The 18,241-nt window shown below is 47.5% G+C and overlaps 1 protein-coding gene across 1 annotated transcript in view; it reads left to right on the forward strand.

Moving 5' to 3' along the window:
• LOC133348235 (uncharacterized) overlaps positions 1-18,241 on the forward strand; it is a 29,241-nt gene that overhangs the window by 6,332 nt on the left and 4,668 nt on the right. Inside the window, exons 2-5 of the mRNA XM_061560953.1 lie at positions 5,188-5,289; positions 7,638-7,759; positions 15,758-16,010; positions 16,622-16,811. Of these exons, the coding sequence (XP_061416937.1) occupies positions 5,214-5,289; positions 7,638-7,759; positions 15,758-16,010; positions 16,622-16,811 (641 nt within the window). The 5' untranslated portion in view covers positions 5,188-5,213. The remainder of the gene's footprint in view (positions 1-5,187; positions 5,290-7,637; positions 7,760-15,757; positions 16,011-16,621; positions 16,812-18,241) is intronic.

The raw sequence follows: 18,241 nt of genomic DNA on the forward strand, positions 1-18,241 counted from the left end.
AGTGGCCTAGCCAGTCTCCAGACCTTAATCCCATAGAAAATCTGTGGAGGGAGCTGAAGGTTCGAGTTGCCAAACGTCAGCCTCGAAACCTTAATGACTTGGAGAAGATCTGCAAAGAAGAGTGGGACAAAATCCCTCCTGAGATGTGGGCAAACCTGGTGGCCAACTACAAGAAACGTCTGACCTCTGTGATTGCCAACAAGGGTTTTGCCACCAAGTACTAAGTCATGTTTTGCAGAGGGGTCAAATACTTATTTCCCTCATTAAAATGCAAATTATTTTTTACATTTTTGACATGCGTTTTTCTGGATTTTGTTGTTGTTATTCTGTCTCTCACTGTTCAAATAAACCTACCATTAAAATTATAGACTGATTATTTCTTTGTCAGTGGGCAAATGTACAAAATCAGCAGGGGATCAAATACTTTTTCCCTCACTGTACAGATGTACGTTTCTTACTGGTAGGAACCCCCTGGTTCCACCAGCCCACAGGGGATTATTGTGTCCGTCCATCGTGCATCCAAAAAAACCTCCACACAGTTTCTGGAAGTTTTCCAAAAAAACCTCCGCACGGCTTCTGGAAGTTTCTTGCGCAACACGTCCGTCACGACGACGCCCAATCGACCAATAGCGATGTACGGTGGCGGTCGACCACGCTTCAATGAGACGCCCGAGCAGCACGCCCGATCATCGCGTTTGCGGTCGCGCTCGTTCCGATCCATGAGGCGGCGCATTGGAACCTCCTGCTGATTGCCAACACGGCCAGCCCAGCCGGTGCGACTGTGTTTGTCCTCGACTCGCTGGCGCGAAGCAACGGCAGGTAGAACAACGCATGATCGCTCCAGGCGTTCGCCGCCGAACTCGTTCGCAGGGTCCTGTCGCCTGACGCGCCTGTCGCAGCGCCGCTGCGTGTCATTCGGGCGGTTGTGCCGTGGCAACCAAACACAGACGACTGTGGCGTGCACGTCATCATTAATGTCATGCAAGCGTGCAATCGTATGCCCGCTTTGTCGCCAACGATGGCCACGGCATCCTGAAATGCCTCTAGTGGTACGACCTGGACGCGATACCCGTCTTCCGCCACCGCCTGCTGGCGGAATTGCACTCTATTTAGGCGGGAGAGAGGCTGCTTTAGGTGGTACATGCACATCCAGGTAGAGCAAGTATTGTATGACAACTTGTTCAACAACCCCCCGATGGGTTTTGTACTATTCTTTTTTTTTGAGGAACAGCTTTTTTTCCTCTCCGCCATCCCAGGTCCCCACTCGGTCCCCACCCTTCACGCCAGCTTGTGCCCGCCCTGACAGTCGGGCATATTTGCGGAATACACCACGCCGCCGTTGACCCTGGCCATTGACCGAGCAACCCAACATTCCTACCAGCTCCCTCCGCAGGAATGTGTTTTTTATTAATGAGTCGAACAATCTTCCCGTTTTATGTTCCGATTTAAAAAATACCAGGTCTCATGCACGGTACATGTTCGTAAGTCAGGGACTGTATGTGGATAAAATAAACTATGACTCGTGAAAATGATGACCGTACAATTTCTATGCTGTCAATTACTCGGCAATTTTTATTTATAATCACTATTCTGACGGACAAAATCGCCACTTACGTGCGACTTTAACTCTTGGGTTGATATACGTTATGTTTACAAAACACGTGAAATAAAAACTAAAGCAGCAACGATTCCACGATTTTGTTTTTCATTTCCTGAAAACAGACCAATCTTTTATCGGAACTTGTATTGCACTTGCAACGTACATGTGGCCTATCACACCTTCCTGGCATGGAATGGAAACAGATGTTCACTGAAATTTGCGTGGGTTTTTTTCTGAAACTGACTAAACCAGCAGAGCAAAAAAAAGCTCCTGGTTGGTTTCGTATTTTTTTTCCTTGTTCTGTAACAGAAGCGGTCGAAGTGGAATTCAAGGCTCGCCGCTTCATAAAGCGACCCGACAATTTGGTGAATATATTGTCTTCGCATTCCTCCTAACCGATACCTTACACTTTACCGTGATGTTAACTACCTCGCCTGGTATGCAGGATTTTGTGGGTTCGATCCCGACACTGACGCCTGCTGTATATTTGGAGTTTGCATGTCTCTCTCCCCGTGATGGTATGGATTTATCTGCGGGTCAAAAGGTTTTTCCCTCCACGTTTAGAATTAACATCACGCGTTTTAGAGTATTTGGCTGCTCGTATGAATTCCCTGTGTACGTATCTCACGAGTTATCTCGGACTATCTTACCTTATCTTACCTATATAAGTAATTTTTCTGTCTGTCTGTCGACACACCCTTGTGACGCATTTCACTCACAAACTGCTGGGTTTATGTTTCAACAAACTACACACATACGACGGAATAAGCCCCCGACTGACAAATCGCGATTTATTTTTCCCATCCGTCAAATGTAAAGTAGTTAAATTAACAATGGAAACTATTTATAAGCACAGGGTGGCGCTAAAGCACGCATCTGCGAGAGAACGCTGACTCTGTGGGGGGGGGGAATTCTTATTTGCATTCAAAATGCAACAAAAAAAACATAACGCTGAGGTAAATTCTTCAAAGTGTGATGTCCCCGTCCCTCCCACCGCAATGTGTGCAGTTACTACTATAGAGTCGGTAGATACTACTATAGTCTGTAGCTACTACTACTGTAGTGCAGGCGGGGGGATGGTGGGGGGGTAGCGGCCCAGCCCCAGTCGGCCAAGGCGCCACTTTGGCCGGCTGGGCAAGCCAGGCGAGGCCGGGGGCTCTGCACGGGACTAGGCATCACCATGGCACTCTGTTAAGTTAGTAGTTCACTGCTATAGAGTCATAGGATACTATTGTAGAGTCGGTATATACGACTATAGAGTAGGTAAATACTATTCTAGAGGTAGATACTACTGTAGAGTCGGGAGATACTACTGCAGTCGGTAGATGCTACTGTAGAGTCAGTAGATACTGCTACAGAGTAAGTAGATACTACTATAGACTAAATAGATACTACTATAGATGCAGTAGATACTACTGTAGATATACTACTGTAGAGCCAGATACTACTGTAGAGTCAGATACTACTATAGAGTCACTAGATACTACTCTATTGTATGTTGGGTGTGTAGGTATATATGCCTACGCAGGGGTAAAAAAATAATTTGAGGGGTGGGGTCGACAATTTTCGGAAACCTTTTAGATCAACTATTTACCCCCCACTTTCTATAACTTTTTGGACTACTGCAAGCCTCTTATAATTTTGACAGACAAATGGACAAACGGCACGCTGGGCTTTCACAATAGCTTAGTATTTGTTTATGTGTCTGTTATATTTTTAAGAGAAGTTTTGAAATATATTTTTCTCCCGGGCAACGCCGGGTACTTCCCGCTAGTATAAGATGTATATAATAAAGGAAATTTGTGAATGTGTCTGTTCGAAATGTTAGCATACATCCCAACATGCTACAAACTTGAAATTTGGAATGTGGGTAGTTTCCAGACAGTACACAATGCAAAAAGTATAAAAATAGACTTTTGCTTTTCTTTTTTTTTTGGGGGGGGGGGCACAATAATGGAAAAAATATATTGCATGGCAATTGAGCGGTGACGTCACATATATGATGTCACCCGCATGTGGCAGTGTTATGCAGTGTGCCTGCTGACGTCACGCATCCTCCCCCCTAACCCTCCGCGTATGCCGTGTATCCCGCACAAATGCGCGGCATAGCTGTCTCGATTTTCTACGTCAACGCGACTATTTTCAGCTCGCTCTTAAATATAAAGCAGAAAATACATGTTTGTGTGAAGCGGCAAAAACTCTCCAACGCTGAGCTCTGACGTCATGAACACAGCTTATGCTGTCTGGAATTTCTAAGTGAACGCGACTATTTTCAGCTCGCCACGTCATTCCCTTCCCGAGTTGCTAAAATCGACCTTACGTATAAGTGGGTTAACGTTGAGTGAAAAACATCCGATTTAGTTAAATTGATTTGTTTCTGCTTTATCTTTCTTGCATAAAAACATTTCAGGGGTTTTCAGTGAAATATAAGGGAATATTAAATTAATTCAGGACAAGAATCCAAGTCCCGGGCGGAGCCGGGTAGTAAAGCTAGTTTATTATAATGGTATGTTTCCATAAAGTAGTGTTCCTCAGCTATGCAACTATCACCGCATTATAGAACAGACTGTATTACACCTCTTATACTTCTACAAAACTTCGTCCGTAGATATTTGTATACATGCGTAGTGTTTGTACTTATTTCTACGCGGAGGACCATAACCTAAAACTGACAAAAAGCAGCAATTACAAGCATTTGTATGGGTGTGTGAATGGGTGAATAAGTGAGTGGGTGAGTGAGTAGGTGAGTTAGTGACTGGATGGGTGAGTGTGTGACCAGGTGAGTTAGTGAGTGGATGGGTGAGTGGGTGAAGTCTGTGGGTGTGTTAGTGTCTTTCTGAGAGAATGGGTGAGTGGTTAAGTAATTGAGTGGGTAAATCACCCTGTACCACTTGCCTAGCTCTGCCAGTGTACCCTGCAGGTTTTGTATATTTCGTTATTTCCATACACGGGGCGCATCGGTGGTGGGATCGACGAATGGCATTCGCCGCTTTATACCTGTAGATTATTAATCTATTCTACTTATAGCACTCTTTTTCTGTAGATATTTGTATACATTCGTCGTGTTTGTACTTATTTCTAAAACTGACAAAAATGCAAACTCAAACTCCAATTCACAATTAACTTATTTTTTGGGTGAGATCACGTAGATATAAATGTGTCGCTAACCCACCACAACCCAACATAGCCAATCAGTAAGGTTTGCCAAGTGAACAAAACGTGCAAATTAGTTACTACTTCAGTACATCCGTTGTTCTGGAGAGTAAACCCACAACATTAAACATTTCAGTACGACGTTTCACTGGTGATTACAACCAGCTTCATCAGGCGATTTGCCAGAATTGTGAAGAAGTCTTCCTGTTTCTGGTCTAACAGAGGAAATTATTATTTTTACAAAGCATTTTAAATATCAGTCGCAGTTTCAAGCATGGGTGCGGTTCTCCCCTATATAAACTCAGCCTTAAAAGAGTACTTACCTGGTGTGGTGTACAAGCACAAAGCACTCAGAAGACGAAGGTAGTCGAACGTGGTTTTGGCTATGCTAATTGTGCTGTTTGTGTGGCATTGTGTTTCCTAACAATGGCGAGGTGTCTTCAGTACGACCCCAATCAGCATGAGGACAGCGATGGTGATACTTGGAATGGTGATGGTGGTAATGGTGGTGATGGTGATCAGTTCTGAAAGGACAGGTAAGATCTGATATTGAGATATGTGTGTGTGAGCTTGCTAACAGCACTGTTAAGGCTACATAGGGGATCTTTGTCCATATTGTGGGTAGCGTTGGCACAGGAGTTAGTGAGCTGCACTACGTTGCCAGCAACACGAGTTCAATTCCGTTGATGGCCACCAACACCAGTAACGATTATCTGAACTGGTCCTGGGACTCCCCTATGTCAACTCAGCCTCAAATGTGTACCTTGTGTGATGTATAAACATTGCCACTGGCCACTAACCCCCTCGTGTGCCGTGGCGGCCTTCATAGGTGGTCGCTAACAGCACTTGCCCTAACAGTCTGTTAAGGCTACACAGGAGACCATTGTCTTTGTCCGCAGGTTGCTTGCACGGCTCAGGTTGAAGTGCCACTGACTGCCTCCCCATCCCTTGCATCGCTCGCATCTCTCGCTCGCCTGTCACCACGGTAGCAACCTATGTTACAGTTCTTCAGGGTACAGTACACCAGCGAAAGACTAAAACTAACCCCCGCAATAGCTAACTTAGTATACAAAGAGCTCGCCCGCAATAGGTTGAATCCGCGAAAGATGAACCCGCGATATTCAAGGGTCCTTCTGTACAATAAACTTGGGCACATTTTTAATTGATCATCAGCCATGGTCAATCAATGGAGTTGAAGATGGCAGCCTTCAAGCGGTCCACTCTTTTACGTGAGATAACTTATGCCATCAACGCAGTGACCAAACATCAACCATCAATCCCCCAGTCTCCATAGCAACAACACAAGCTACTCCAATGGCCCTGTTCAGGGCCCAAGAACGTGCCAGATAGGCCCTGGGACAAGGATTCTACAACTGAACATTGAGAGACTTTCCTGGGCAAAATCTATAAAACCAGATGCATCCCAAAAGCATTGCGGGAGGTGGTGATTTCTAGACCCAAATCGGGCAAGCCAACCGACAACATGAGACGCTGTAGACGGATATCATTCCAGTGCATGACTAATAAACTCCTGGAATGCATCATCCTCCGGAAAATCAGCAACCTTGTCGGGTCAGTGATTTCTAAAGAATATTTACAAAAATGGAGGCTAAAGCCAAATCCCCAAAAAACAAGTCACTGCATTTCATCTTGATAATAGGAGCGCCAAGCACACTCTGAAAGTGACATTTTACACAAACACTGTGCAACATGACCCCACTACAACCTATTTCGGAGTGAAGCTGGACCGTACGGTAATCTTCCACGACCACCTGATAAAGGTCGCTGCCAAGACAAAAACAAGGGTTAACCTGGTTCAGAAACTGGCAAGCAAAAGCTGGAAAGCATCAGCACCAGTGCTACGGATATCAACTATGGCCCTTGTGTAGTCTGTAGAAGAATAATTTGCAACAGTATGGAACAGAAATAGTCGCACTCGACTTGTTGATGTCCAACTGAACACTGCAATGCGATATATCAGTGGAATCCCCAAGTCGACCTCTACACCCTGGCTGCACGTACTCTCACATCTCTCTCCCACCCTTCCACCACAATGCTGCAATCCTCTGGGAAAATCAACGAATTGAAGAAAACAGCCGCCTTCCCATTCATTAGTACCTCAGTAATGTCCCTCATTATCGCTTTTTAATCGGCAAACCCGCGATGTGCAAATTCAAAGGCATCAATGTGAAAACTCGGGTTTTGTTACCGGTTCGTCATACAACACCCACCCCTCCTTTTGTTTATCGTTACCCTACGTCAACCCAAACATTAAACAGGAAGAACTTTGAATGTAAAATGTTTGTAATATTTTCTAGTGTTCAATATAACTTGTATGGTAAATGTATAGAATAAAAACGGGATGTAATGTGCAGTACTGTACAGTATCTGTGCGGTTGAACCTTCCCGCCTCCTCGCGAGGGGCTGGGAACACCACGTGACCTGGGACCCGCCCTGGGTACTCGGGAGACAAGATGAAGACAAGACAGAGATAAGATGGAGACAAGACGGAAGACAGGACAGGGTCAAGATGGAGACAAGACGGAAGAAGAGACAGACTAGACGGAGACAAGATGGAGACAAGACGGAATCAAGGTGGAGACAAGGTGGCACGTGTGTTCTTTCTCAGCAGTAGCATCACCACGAGCAGTACAGTTAGGACTTGTACAGGAATCTCATGGTCAACTGTGAATGGTCGAGCCATCAAAGGGAGGACACGATAGGCAAACTGTACCTCAATAGATTCGGTGCGAAACCGCAAAACCACGATAGATAAGCCTGAGAGGGAAGGGTGTTGCTGTGTATTACACTTTTAAGGTTCCTTGTCAATATCCAACGCTCTCGCAACTAACGATTATTTTCCTCTTCACACACAACCAAGCAGATGCCTGCCGTGATGGCCAGCAAGTCAGGGTGAATGAGAAGAGAACCATTCTCAACTGTTCACTGTCACTGAGCTCTGGAGACCATTTGGTCAAAATTGAATGGAGAAGAGACAATGTTGTTGTAAGTTATGAAGAATTGTGGGCGGTGCGGAATCTTATCTGTACATCATAAACATTCATATAGAAATAACCTTTGTACAAGGTGTGTTAAGTACAAGGGGCTTTGCTATAATCATAAAATTGTACATACGATTGTGGTAAAAAAAAAGTGAAGTGATTGAACGCGATTTAAAGCTTTCGTGACTGCAGGGATTCATCTTCTTGGTTCTTTCGGTAAAGTCACGTAAAAGGGAAATAATAAAATAATGAAAATAAAATAATTCTCACGACGTTTCGGCTACAACGCAAGCAGCCGTCCTCAGGTGAAGAATGAAACACCACCAAGCTTGGAGCGTATATTTAAGCTGGGTTGGAGGGGGAAGAAGAGCGCCTTGACAAAAGTATTTGCATATCAAGAGGAATTTAGCATATTTATGGGAAATGTGTTGAAGCGTGAAACCACAACATTTACAATTTGAGTACGACGTTTCGCTGGTAATTGCGATTTAAAGGTTTTTATTAACTTCTCAACGGGTACAAGGAAAACCAAAGAGAGTACTGAAAACCACTCCTTCCCGGGCGCCCCGGTTGGCCCCTTCGAGTCTCCGTCACATCCGCGGGCTCCACCCACATACAATGCAACAAAAAAGCTCGCCGCCATAACGCACACCGCCCCGTTCCCCTTATTTACATTCATCACCACCATTCACCCATGCGCTGCTCCATCACATCGCCTTCCCCCGATCGAACACGTACATTCCTCGCCCACACGACTTAGCAGGCCGGCTAAAATGTGCATGGCCATCCTTCACTATCCCTTCCCTATACCCGCCGGTCCCCTCGCTACCCCACCCCGGGTAGGGGCCACTTCCACTTCACACCTGCGGCCTTGTATCCCAGCCTAACCCGGTCTACTTCCATCACCCTTTCTAGCAACCTCCTTGCCCAGTAGCACACCTCCAACGGTGATATAGGGGACCCATCCAACTCTTTTCTGCGAGCTCCCCACAAGGCCTCCTTTGTCGCGCCTATTATGGCCCACGTTCAATCTCTGTCATCTCCCCGCACCTCCCTTAGGACTCCCCACATAATGTCCCGACTTATCACCTGCGACGGGTAAAACCAGGACAACAGCGGACTGCTCAGTCTCCACACCTCCTGTGCGAAGGGACACTTCACCATGACGTGCACCGCGTCCTCATCTGTGTTGCAGCCCCTCGGGCATTTGGGCGAACGTGCCATTCGGCGAGAAAACATGAAGCCCCTCGTCTCCAATCTATCCCACACCGCCAACCAGGACAGATCTCTCTGTTCTTTTGTGAGCGCCGTTGATGAAGTGTTCCTCCACACTTGATGGTACATAGTCCTCTTCGCGCCCATCACCCCCTCGCAGGCCTCCCCTTCGTTTACTTTGGCCAATACCTCCTTGGAGTTCCACGGTCCCCCTCTCTGACTCAAATTGTACTCTTTTATGTAGTCACCCACCGCCGCATTCAGCCATCCTTGTGGCCAGGCCAAGGGCGTGCCCGCCGGTAATTGGGTCATCCCAAGCCCCCTCAGGAGCCACATCAGGCGATACCTTAAATAACAAGCGGCCTTCCCCCGGGGCTCTTCGGAAAAGAATAACCTCAAAGTGTTGCACACAAAAATTGAGGACAGCACACGTGCAATATTTGGGGCACCCTTCCCCCCGTTCGACGCGTTTACACATCACCACCCTCTTCACTCTATCCATCCCGCCTCCCCAAATGAATTGAAACAGCGATTCCAGGATTCTTGCCTCCCTCCTACCTGGCGGGTACACATATGCGAGGTAGTTGAGTGTTGGTAAAACCACCACCCTCACTACCAGAATCCTCCCATCGTGAGCCGTCTCCAGGCCCACTTGCCTAACTGTCCCTTTACCTGCTTTATCCTCCCGTCCCAGTTTCGTTCCGCCGACCTCTCTCGGCAAAAGGACACTCCCAAGACCTTGACTTCCTCCGTCTTTATCCCCAACTCAGGCGGCCGGCCCTCAAATAGTCTCGGGTCCCCGAAGGCCATCAATTCGCTCTTCTTCGCGTTCACCTTCAAGCCGGAGGCCAGGCCAAAGCGGTTTGTCTCCTTCATGGCCCCCCACACTGATGCCATGTCCCTACAGAGCACGACTACGTCATCCATATATAGCGCCACCTTCCCCTGTTCCTTATTCCCGGGGATGGTCACTCCCTTAATCTCCTCATTGTTTCTCATTGCCTGTGCAAGGGGTTCCATACACATTACAAATAGAACCGCGGACATCGGGCACCCCTGTCTCACCCCTGACTCTACTGGAATTGTCCCCGAGAGCTCCCCATTTATCAGTAGTCTGGTCTTGAGCCCTTGGTAAAGACGCCTCACCCAATCGACCAAGGGTCCCCTCACTCCTATTTTTTCCAACACTGCGAACATATACTCGTGCGAGAGGCGGTCGAAAGCCTTCTCAAGATCCAGGCTAAGAAGCCCTAGGGGGCATCCCCTCTCTCCTACCTCTATTGCCTCCCTTAATAAAATCAGGGAGTCCGAAATCCTTTTTCCTGGCACCGCACACGTCTGGTCGGGTTCGACTACTCCCTCCACCACCTTCCCCAGGCGCGTCGCAGCTATTTTTGCCATAATCTTGTAGTCCGAGTTCAGGAGGGTAACTGGACGCCAGTTTCCCAACTCTCTCCGGTCCCCCTTCTTATACATCAGTGTGATGAGCCCCTCACACATTTCTTCTGGCACCAGTCCGCCCTCCAGCATTTCCCTATACATCTGCAGCATGTCCCCTTTCATTAAATCCGAGAATGTAATATAGAATTCTGCTGGAATTCCATCCAGTCCTGGCGTCCTATTCTTATTCTGCCTCCTTACTGCCTCCTCCACTTCCTCCATCTGGATCCTCCCTCCCAGTACCTCTGGGTTCTTAACCTCATGTCTTAGCTCCCCTAGTAGTGCCTCCCTTATTCCCTTATCCGTTCCCTTCCTCCCATACAACTCCCCATAGTACTCCTCCGCTATCTCTATCATACCCTCTGTCGTTGCCTGCCTGCCTCTGACCGGACTCACCAATTCCCTAAGTGTGTTGTCTCCTGCCTTGCATTTCTTAAAGAAGAAACTCGTACATTTCTCTCCCTGTTCCGTTGCCCTGACCCTTGCCCTGTATGCCATTTGTTTGACTCTTTTCTCCAATACCGAGGATAACCTTCCCTTCAATCTCCGTATATCCTCACCCACCGGGAATCCCAGCTCAAGTAACCTGTGCTTCTCGATTCTAGCGTTCCACAGCTGCAGTTCCCTGTTTACACTCCTTCTACTATGTGTCTGGAAGAGGGCCTTTATCCGGCCCTTCACCATGCTCCACCACTCCACCCTCGTGGCAAAGCATTCCTGCAGGGTCGTCCAGTCTTCGTACTTCCTTACAAAGTCTTCCACGACCCTTCTGTCTTCCAACAGGCTTACATTCATTTTCCAGGTTCCCTTCCCCATCTTCAGGCCACCTGGAATACCGAGCTTTGCCTTCACCAAATTGTGATCTGACAAGGGGAAGGGTTCCAGGTCTGCTCCATCCACCTTCACATTGGCAGACACAAAGATGAAATCTATTCGTGATTGCGTTCTACCGCCCTTATCCGACCACGTGTATCCCGGTCTCACCGGGTGTACCTTTCCGAAGGTGTCAGTCATTTTAAAATCCTCTATCAGCTCCTTCAACTTCCTAGAGGAAGGGTCGAGCCTCCTCCTCCCAGCCACCGATAATAGGTCTGCCAGGCACAACGGGCAGTTAAAATCACCCCCCATTATGACTTGCCATCTCGTCTCGAGCAGGGTCGCTACATTATTCCATAGGTCCACTCTTTCTGTGCACGTCGTGGGGGCGTACACATTTATTAGTCTCAGGTTTGCCTCTCCATAAGACACGTCCACATAATGGAGGCGGCCCGGGATCACCTCTTGGGACCCGATTATCTGTATACCCCTCCTGCCTAGGAGGGTAACCACCCCCGTGCATCGATTTTCATTACTCCCGGACCAAAAGTAGTAGCCATCCCAGCTCTCCAACAGCTCCTCCCGGCCCAGGGTGTATGGTAGGTGGCATTCCTGGAGGAAGACCACCTCCCACTTGATAGCCTGTAGCAGTTGTATTATTGCTCCTCTCCTCCCCTTTCCCTTCAAGCTCCTCACATTTACGGACGCCACGGAAAGTTCCATGTTGGGATGTGTCTCAGTCCGAAGCAGCCTTCTCCGCTCGCCCTCCGTAACCGTCTTCATTCGCCAGTTCCCGCATTTTCATTTTGCCCCTTGTTCTCAAGGGTTTCCCCCTGCGCCGGCTCTCCACCCTTTCCTCCATCCCCTCCCTCGAGGCCTCGGTGTCCGGCGAGGAGTCCGAGGATTCCGTGCTGCCTAAAGGGGCGCCTCTTTTTGGGGCTCTCCGTATCCTCCTTTTCCTTCCGATTGGTCCCTCCCATGTCTTGCTACCGCCTTCCTCCTGCTGTCGTTCCCCTTTTCCTTCATCCTCCTCCACCGCCTCCGCCCAGTCTTCCACGGTCGTCTCGGAGATGCTGCCCATGCCGTCGCTCCCCTCCCCCGCCAGCCCCTCTTCCTGCTCGCTCGATGTCAATTCTGCTCTTTTTGCATGTCTCTCCCCTTCTCCCCCTCCATCCGTCACTGGTGGCTGCTGCTCAGCCACCTCCCCACGTCCTTCCCTCACCAGTTCCTTATCCGGGTCCAGTTTGGTCCCACCCCCTTCCTCATCCCTCGCTCCTCCTACCCTATACGCCCTAACCTTGTTGGCGTATGACTCCGGACAATTTTTGTACAGATGTTCTCGGCTACCGCAGAGGTTACATTGTGCCGGAACACTGCATTCTTCTACCTCGTGGTCCAGTGCCTTGCATCTATAGCAGATTTTTGTCTTGCACACTGCAGCGAGGTGACCGCTGCCCCCACACCTCCTACACAGTTTAGGTTGTCCGGCATACACAACATATCCCCGGTTGCCTCCTATGTTCAGGGCACTCGGGATGTGTCTCAAGGTCCCTCCCTCTGTTTTCAGCCGCACCCTCCATTGTCTTGCCCCTGTCCATATCCCCACTGAGTCCCTCACCTTTTTACAGCCCGACAGTACCGAGCAGTGCTGTCTTGGCCAGACCTCCACGTCGTGGTCATGTAGGGCTTCATTGTATAGGAAAATAGTCACCACCTTCGTGTCCAGCTCTGATAACAGTTGTAGCTTCATTGATATCAATGGCTTCTCCTCCGCCTTTTCCTCGAAGCGGGTCATAAATCTTTGTAGCAGGGGGCTTGAGTTGAAGCTTACATCAAACGCCCTCCCTCCCGGCAGAGTTATCAAACAGTACAAGTCTGTCAGCTCTATTTGTAGCAAGCCCATCATTATTGAACGTACAAAGGTCGCTCGGTCGATGGTCACTTCTTCTGCTACCTCGTCCTTCATCATTACTCTGACGCAATTATGTCGTTTGACATGAGGTGGTGTCAGACTCACCCCTGCCCCGCCTCGCCATTTTCCGTCTCGTTCCCGGGGCCTCCCAGCTCCCACCGGTCCAGCGTCCACTGTCGCGTTCTCCCTCCGGGCCTCCCCCTGCCCCAGGGTTGCTGGCGTCTCTCTGGCTTCGTTCCCCACCCTCCGCTCGGGGGCACCCGCCTCTCTGCGTCCGGACGCCGTACCTTTTTCTCCTCGGCCTCCCTCACCCACTACATCAGCTCCCGCCCTCCCATCCAGTTCCTCCATCCTCTCCTTCTGCCGTGCCTCCGCCACGTTCCCCTCCATCCGTCTCCGTGCCTCCTCCACTCATCCCCCTGCTGCCAGCCGGTCGGTCTGGTTGCCCCAGTCCCCTCCGGCAGCGTAGGTGGTGTCGGTGGCCCTCTGCTTTCGCCGCGTCTTCTTCTTGTCTCCTGCAGACACCGTCTGGCCAACTGGGTCGTCCAGGCTCCCTCAGCAGTGCAGGTGGCATTCATTTCTCTTGACGCACTCCCTGCTTCCTTTTCATCTGCTGCGAGCATAAGCTGGGCGGCTCGGTCATCCCGGTCTCCTTCAGCAACTCGGGTGGCCCTCGTGGTCCTTGACTCTCGCCGTTTCCCCTCTTCGTCTGTTGCGATTTCCGTCTCCATTCTCCAGCAGTCCCCGCTTCTTGGCAGCGTGGTCATCCCTGACCACACGGTCAGGGCCCTCGCAGGCCTCGGGGCTGGTGGCTAGGTCTCACTTGAGATCCGGACGGGCTGGAAGGAACACCTCGATGCTCCTGGTGTCTCCCCTGGCAAGCCAGGGCGGTTTCCCCCTCATCGGGCAATTCGCCAGAATGGTGAGACTCTGCTGTCTCCCGTTCTTATATAGAGCAGCAGCAGGGTGACGTCATCATTAACTCATCAGGTGCAAAGATTTGAGGGGGGGTTATTGTAATTATATACTAGATTAGTAATCAGGCTATTCTTACGATGTGAGTTGTAGATTAGTAATCATTTGGAATGTGTTTTATTGTGATTATGCTACATTAGTAATCAGTTAGTGTTTGTTTCCCTTATAAGAAATTGTAATGTATCTTATTTAATAATACGCTTCCAGGCCGCACTGATTACTAATGTAGCATAATCACAATAAAACACATTCCAAATGATTGCTAATCTACAACTCGCATCGTAACAATAGCCTGATTACTAATCTAGTATAAAATTACAATAACCCCCCCTCAAATCTTTGCACCTGATGAGTTAATGAGTTAATGATGACGTCACCCTGCTGCTGCTCTATATAAGAACGGGAGACAGCAGAGCCTCACCATTCTGGCGAATTGCCCGATGATGCTGGATGCAATTACCAGCGAAACGTCGTACTCAAATTGTAAATGTTGTGGTTTCACGCTTCAACACACCGGTGGGCAAAAGCAGTGAACTATTTGTCTTTTGTCAACGTGACACTTTTTTACTGATTGGCCGTGTCGGGTGGTGGAGGGTTACGACACATTTATAAATGACGCGATCTAAACCCAAAACGTTGATTATGAATAATATTGGTCGCGAAAGCCTACGTGTATGTTTGTTCATGTAAAAGAAATATAGTACAGGACTTAAAAAATGTCCTGGCCTTAATCAGAGATCGAGGGAGACGCCTTTGATTAATCCTGGTCCTCAAGTAAACCAATTGTATGGTTTCACCATCGCTACCAATTTTAACGGAAGAACAAAACCCAACATTACATTAACTTGGGTTCACTCAATTTGGCAGAATTCATCTGTGAGAATGAATACAAATATCGGTTTGACTCTCGTGCGACGAATGTTACCTTCAATGCCAGAGCGAGTGATGAATCGCTGCCCACTCCTTTATGGACCAGAAGTTCAACCGACGGGATTTTATATGTAGTTCTTTGGTAGCCTGATCTGTCGGCCGCTCTATAACGTGGAGGGTTGCACTACTCTATGTGCGAGAGTTCCCAATGGATTATTTGTCTCTTGGAATGACCACCGGAATGGGACAATCGCAATAAAACTGTGGCTGGAAGAGACAAAACATTACTTTACATAAATGAATTTAATTTATTAATTAAAAAAATACACCAGGTATTGGGTTAGACTCCAGCTCGTTTAGAATACAGCTGCTAGAGTCCTTACACCCCTCAGTTTTGCGAGCACGTCATCACCATCGTTACCATCACACATCCGCTCTCTTGTCAGTGGCTGAATGAGTGGGTGAGTCTTTGAATGAGTGAGTGAGTAGGTGAGAAGGTGACTGAGTGAGTGTGTGAGTGAGTGGGTAAATTTGTCTTTACTCCCCGCCATGGTCTGTCCGTACAACTTTCCAGTTCTGCGTATTCCCTGATTTCCATACACGGGCCGCATTGGTGGGATGTACTACTGGGCATCTATGAAAAAGAGCTACATTGATAATCGAATTTCTTCAGGATAATTAATGATTCTGATTCTGAAATGCACCACTTTACAAATTGTTCCATATTATTCCGTAATATGGTTTTGCGCCTGTGTGTTTTACCTTCCCCTTTAGATATTTTACTATAGCAACACGATCAATCATCAACTGGAAGCATCTGAAGGATATACGTTCTTTGGGAACATACAGAGTGGAGACGCCTCTCTGGCTATCGAATATGTTTACGCCATTAAATTCAGATCATTCTCCTGTAAGCTGATCACGTGGAGAGAGCTACGTATCGACAACGCCTTTTGTTTAATAAGTGGCTCAGGGGGGACACGTCATCCTACAACTGCTCTTACTGCCAACCCATCAAAACAAAATGGTAAACTCAAGCAGTGGTGATGCTGTTATCTCCCTCGCCTAGTATGCAGGAAGTTGTGAGTTCAATCCCGACCCTGACTATGCCTGTTGTATATTTGGAGTCCCCGTGTTCTCTCTATATCTCTCCGAGGTCGCTTGTATTTATCTTCGGGTCCTCCGGTTTTTCCCTCCACATTTAGAATCAACATTACACGTTTAGATAATTTGGCTGCTGCTATGACATTTCCACGTGATAGGCTACTTTGCTGAGCTACCATTTGTGACCATGTCATTTTTGAAAAATAGATGCTTGTCCAGTGGGCGTTACCTGATAAACTAAAAGTTTAGTTTTAGTCTGGGTCTCGAAGAGTATGGGTTTCTGTGAGTTTATGTGGGTCTATATGAGTCTCTGGATCTCTGTGGTTCTATATGGGTCTTTGATTATGGGTCTCTATGGGTGTATGTGGGTTTATGGGTCTCTATGACTGTCAAAACCGCACGTTTAGAGTACGCGGTTGCTGCAATATTGTTCCACACGATAAGCAACTTCGTTAAGCTATCATATATAGCCAGGTTGCTTCTGAAAAAGAGCTACATTACACAGTTTTACCTGTAATTTTTTGTTTTATATAGACGTGGGTGGCACTTCATCTCCCCGTGTGTCGATCGGAGGTGGCAAAGTCTACATGGAAGATTGGGTGTGGATGGTGATAGCGGCCGTGGGCTTCGTAGTCCTCGTCATCATCATTGCACTCCTCGCCGTGTGGACCTACCGCAGGAATCAGCAGCGGATCATCGAGCGCTACAACAACAGGAGGACGAGGTGGGCTCGTCATCACCGTGACTAGCTCTGCAGAACCACTAGCTTCCTCGCGAGCTGGTGATCCTATGATACCTATCCCACTACATATTATATTTGTATAATACGACGAGAAACAAGGTTTTTTTTTATTTCGATTTAAAGCTTTCGTGACTGCAGGGATTCATCTTCTTGGTTCTTTCGGTAAAGTCACGTAGAAGGGAAATAAAACATAATAAAATAATAAAATATAATAATAAAATATAATAAAATAAACTAATATTAAATAATATAATATAATTATTTTATTATGCTTTATTTTGATTCTTTTATTATTTCCCTTCTACGGGACTTTGCCGAAAGAACCAAGAATAAGGTTTTTTTAGCTGGCTGCCTGGCTAGACTATTGCCATCACCGCTTTAAGAGTTGATGGTCTAGGCAAGGCTGAGATCAGTCTGCATGCAATGTCGAGGTCACACGACGTGCACGCAAGGCATGACGCGAACACCATTACGTGTTGTTATTCCTACCAGTCACATTTGTTGGCAAGTATTTCCTCTGGCCCCAGCACTTGATTAACATACTTTTGACAATGTAGTTCCGATGTCAATGCCATCCTCACACAGATACAATGAGAAATTCCTAGAATTCGCGCAATTTGGATCAAAAGTAGTTAATAAAGCTGGCCAAAGTATTTGGAACCACCTAGTTTCGTCTCTTGGCATCTCAATTCTGCCATCTTTGTCCTCATTTATACTTACTCTATTATTAAAATCACTAAAGTTCAAGTGTAAATGTAATTTTACAACATCATTTTTAAATAATTCTGTAATTGAGGATTGCTTTAATGTTGTCTGGTGGCCTAGTCACCCTTTTAAATAGAGCTTCTTAGCTTAACTGGGCAAATGCACTTTTGATTCTTCAATTGATCAATGGACTGTTTCGGTCATATTCCCAGCAGCGGCGTTTGGCTAGCCATCGAACAAAGTCGGTCACCTCATTGCGCACTTTCAGATTTTAAGAAGCTACTTGAGCTATGCACTTTTAAATCAAGATTTAAAACTAATTTCTTTAGAACTGCTTTTTGTGTTGATTTTGTTGTCTTCGTTAAGCACTATGGCTACGTCCGGTGCTAAACAAGTTCAACATACATACAAATGTTCCAAACACAATCAATTTTGGCGACCACATTTCTGGGACGCTCGCATTCACATTACCACGCTCACGCAACAGCCATCCCCTCCCACAAAATGAGTGGCTCTGTTGCTGTCATTGGCCCCGCCCACTGGTCATAGGGCCTGCCCACTCCACTGCCTTCCACGCCCACTAATCAGGAAGGCCTTCCCTCCATTAACACATTCCTGCGGAGGGAGCTGGTAGGAACGTTGGGTTGCTCGGTCAATGGCCAGGGTCAACAGCGGCGTGGTGTATTCCGCAAATATGCCCGACTGTG

The sequence above is a fragment of the Lethenteron reissneri genome, chromosome 27, assembly GCF_015708825.2.
Source record: "Lethenteron reissneri isolate LAM-NWPU_2019-01 chromosome 27, ASM1570882v1, whole genome shotgun sequence".
NCBI lineage: Eukaryota > Metazoa > Chordata > Hyperoartia > Petromyzontiformes > Petromyzontidae > Lethenteron > Lethenteron reissneri.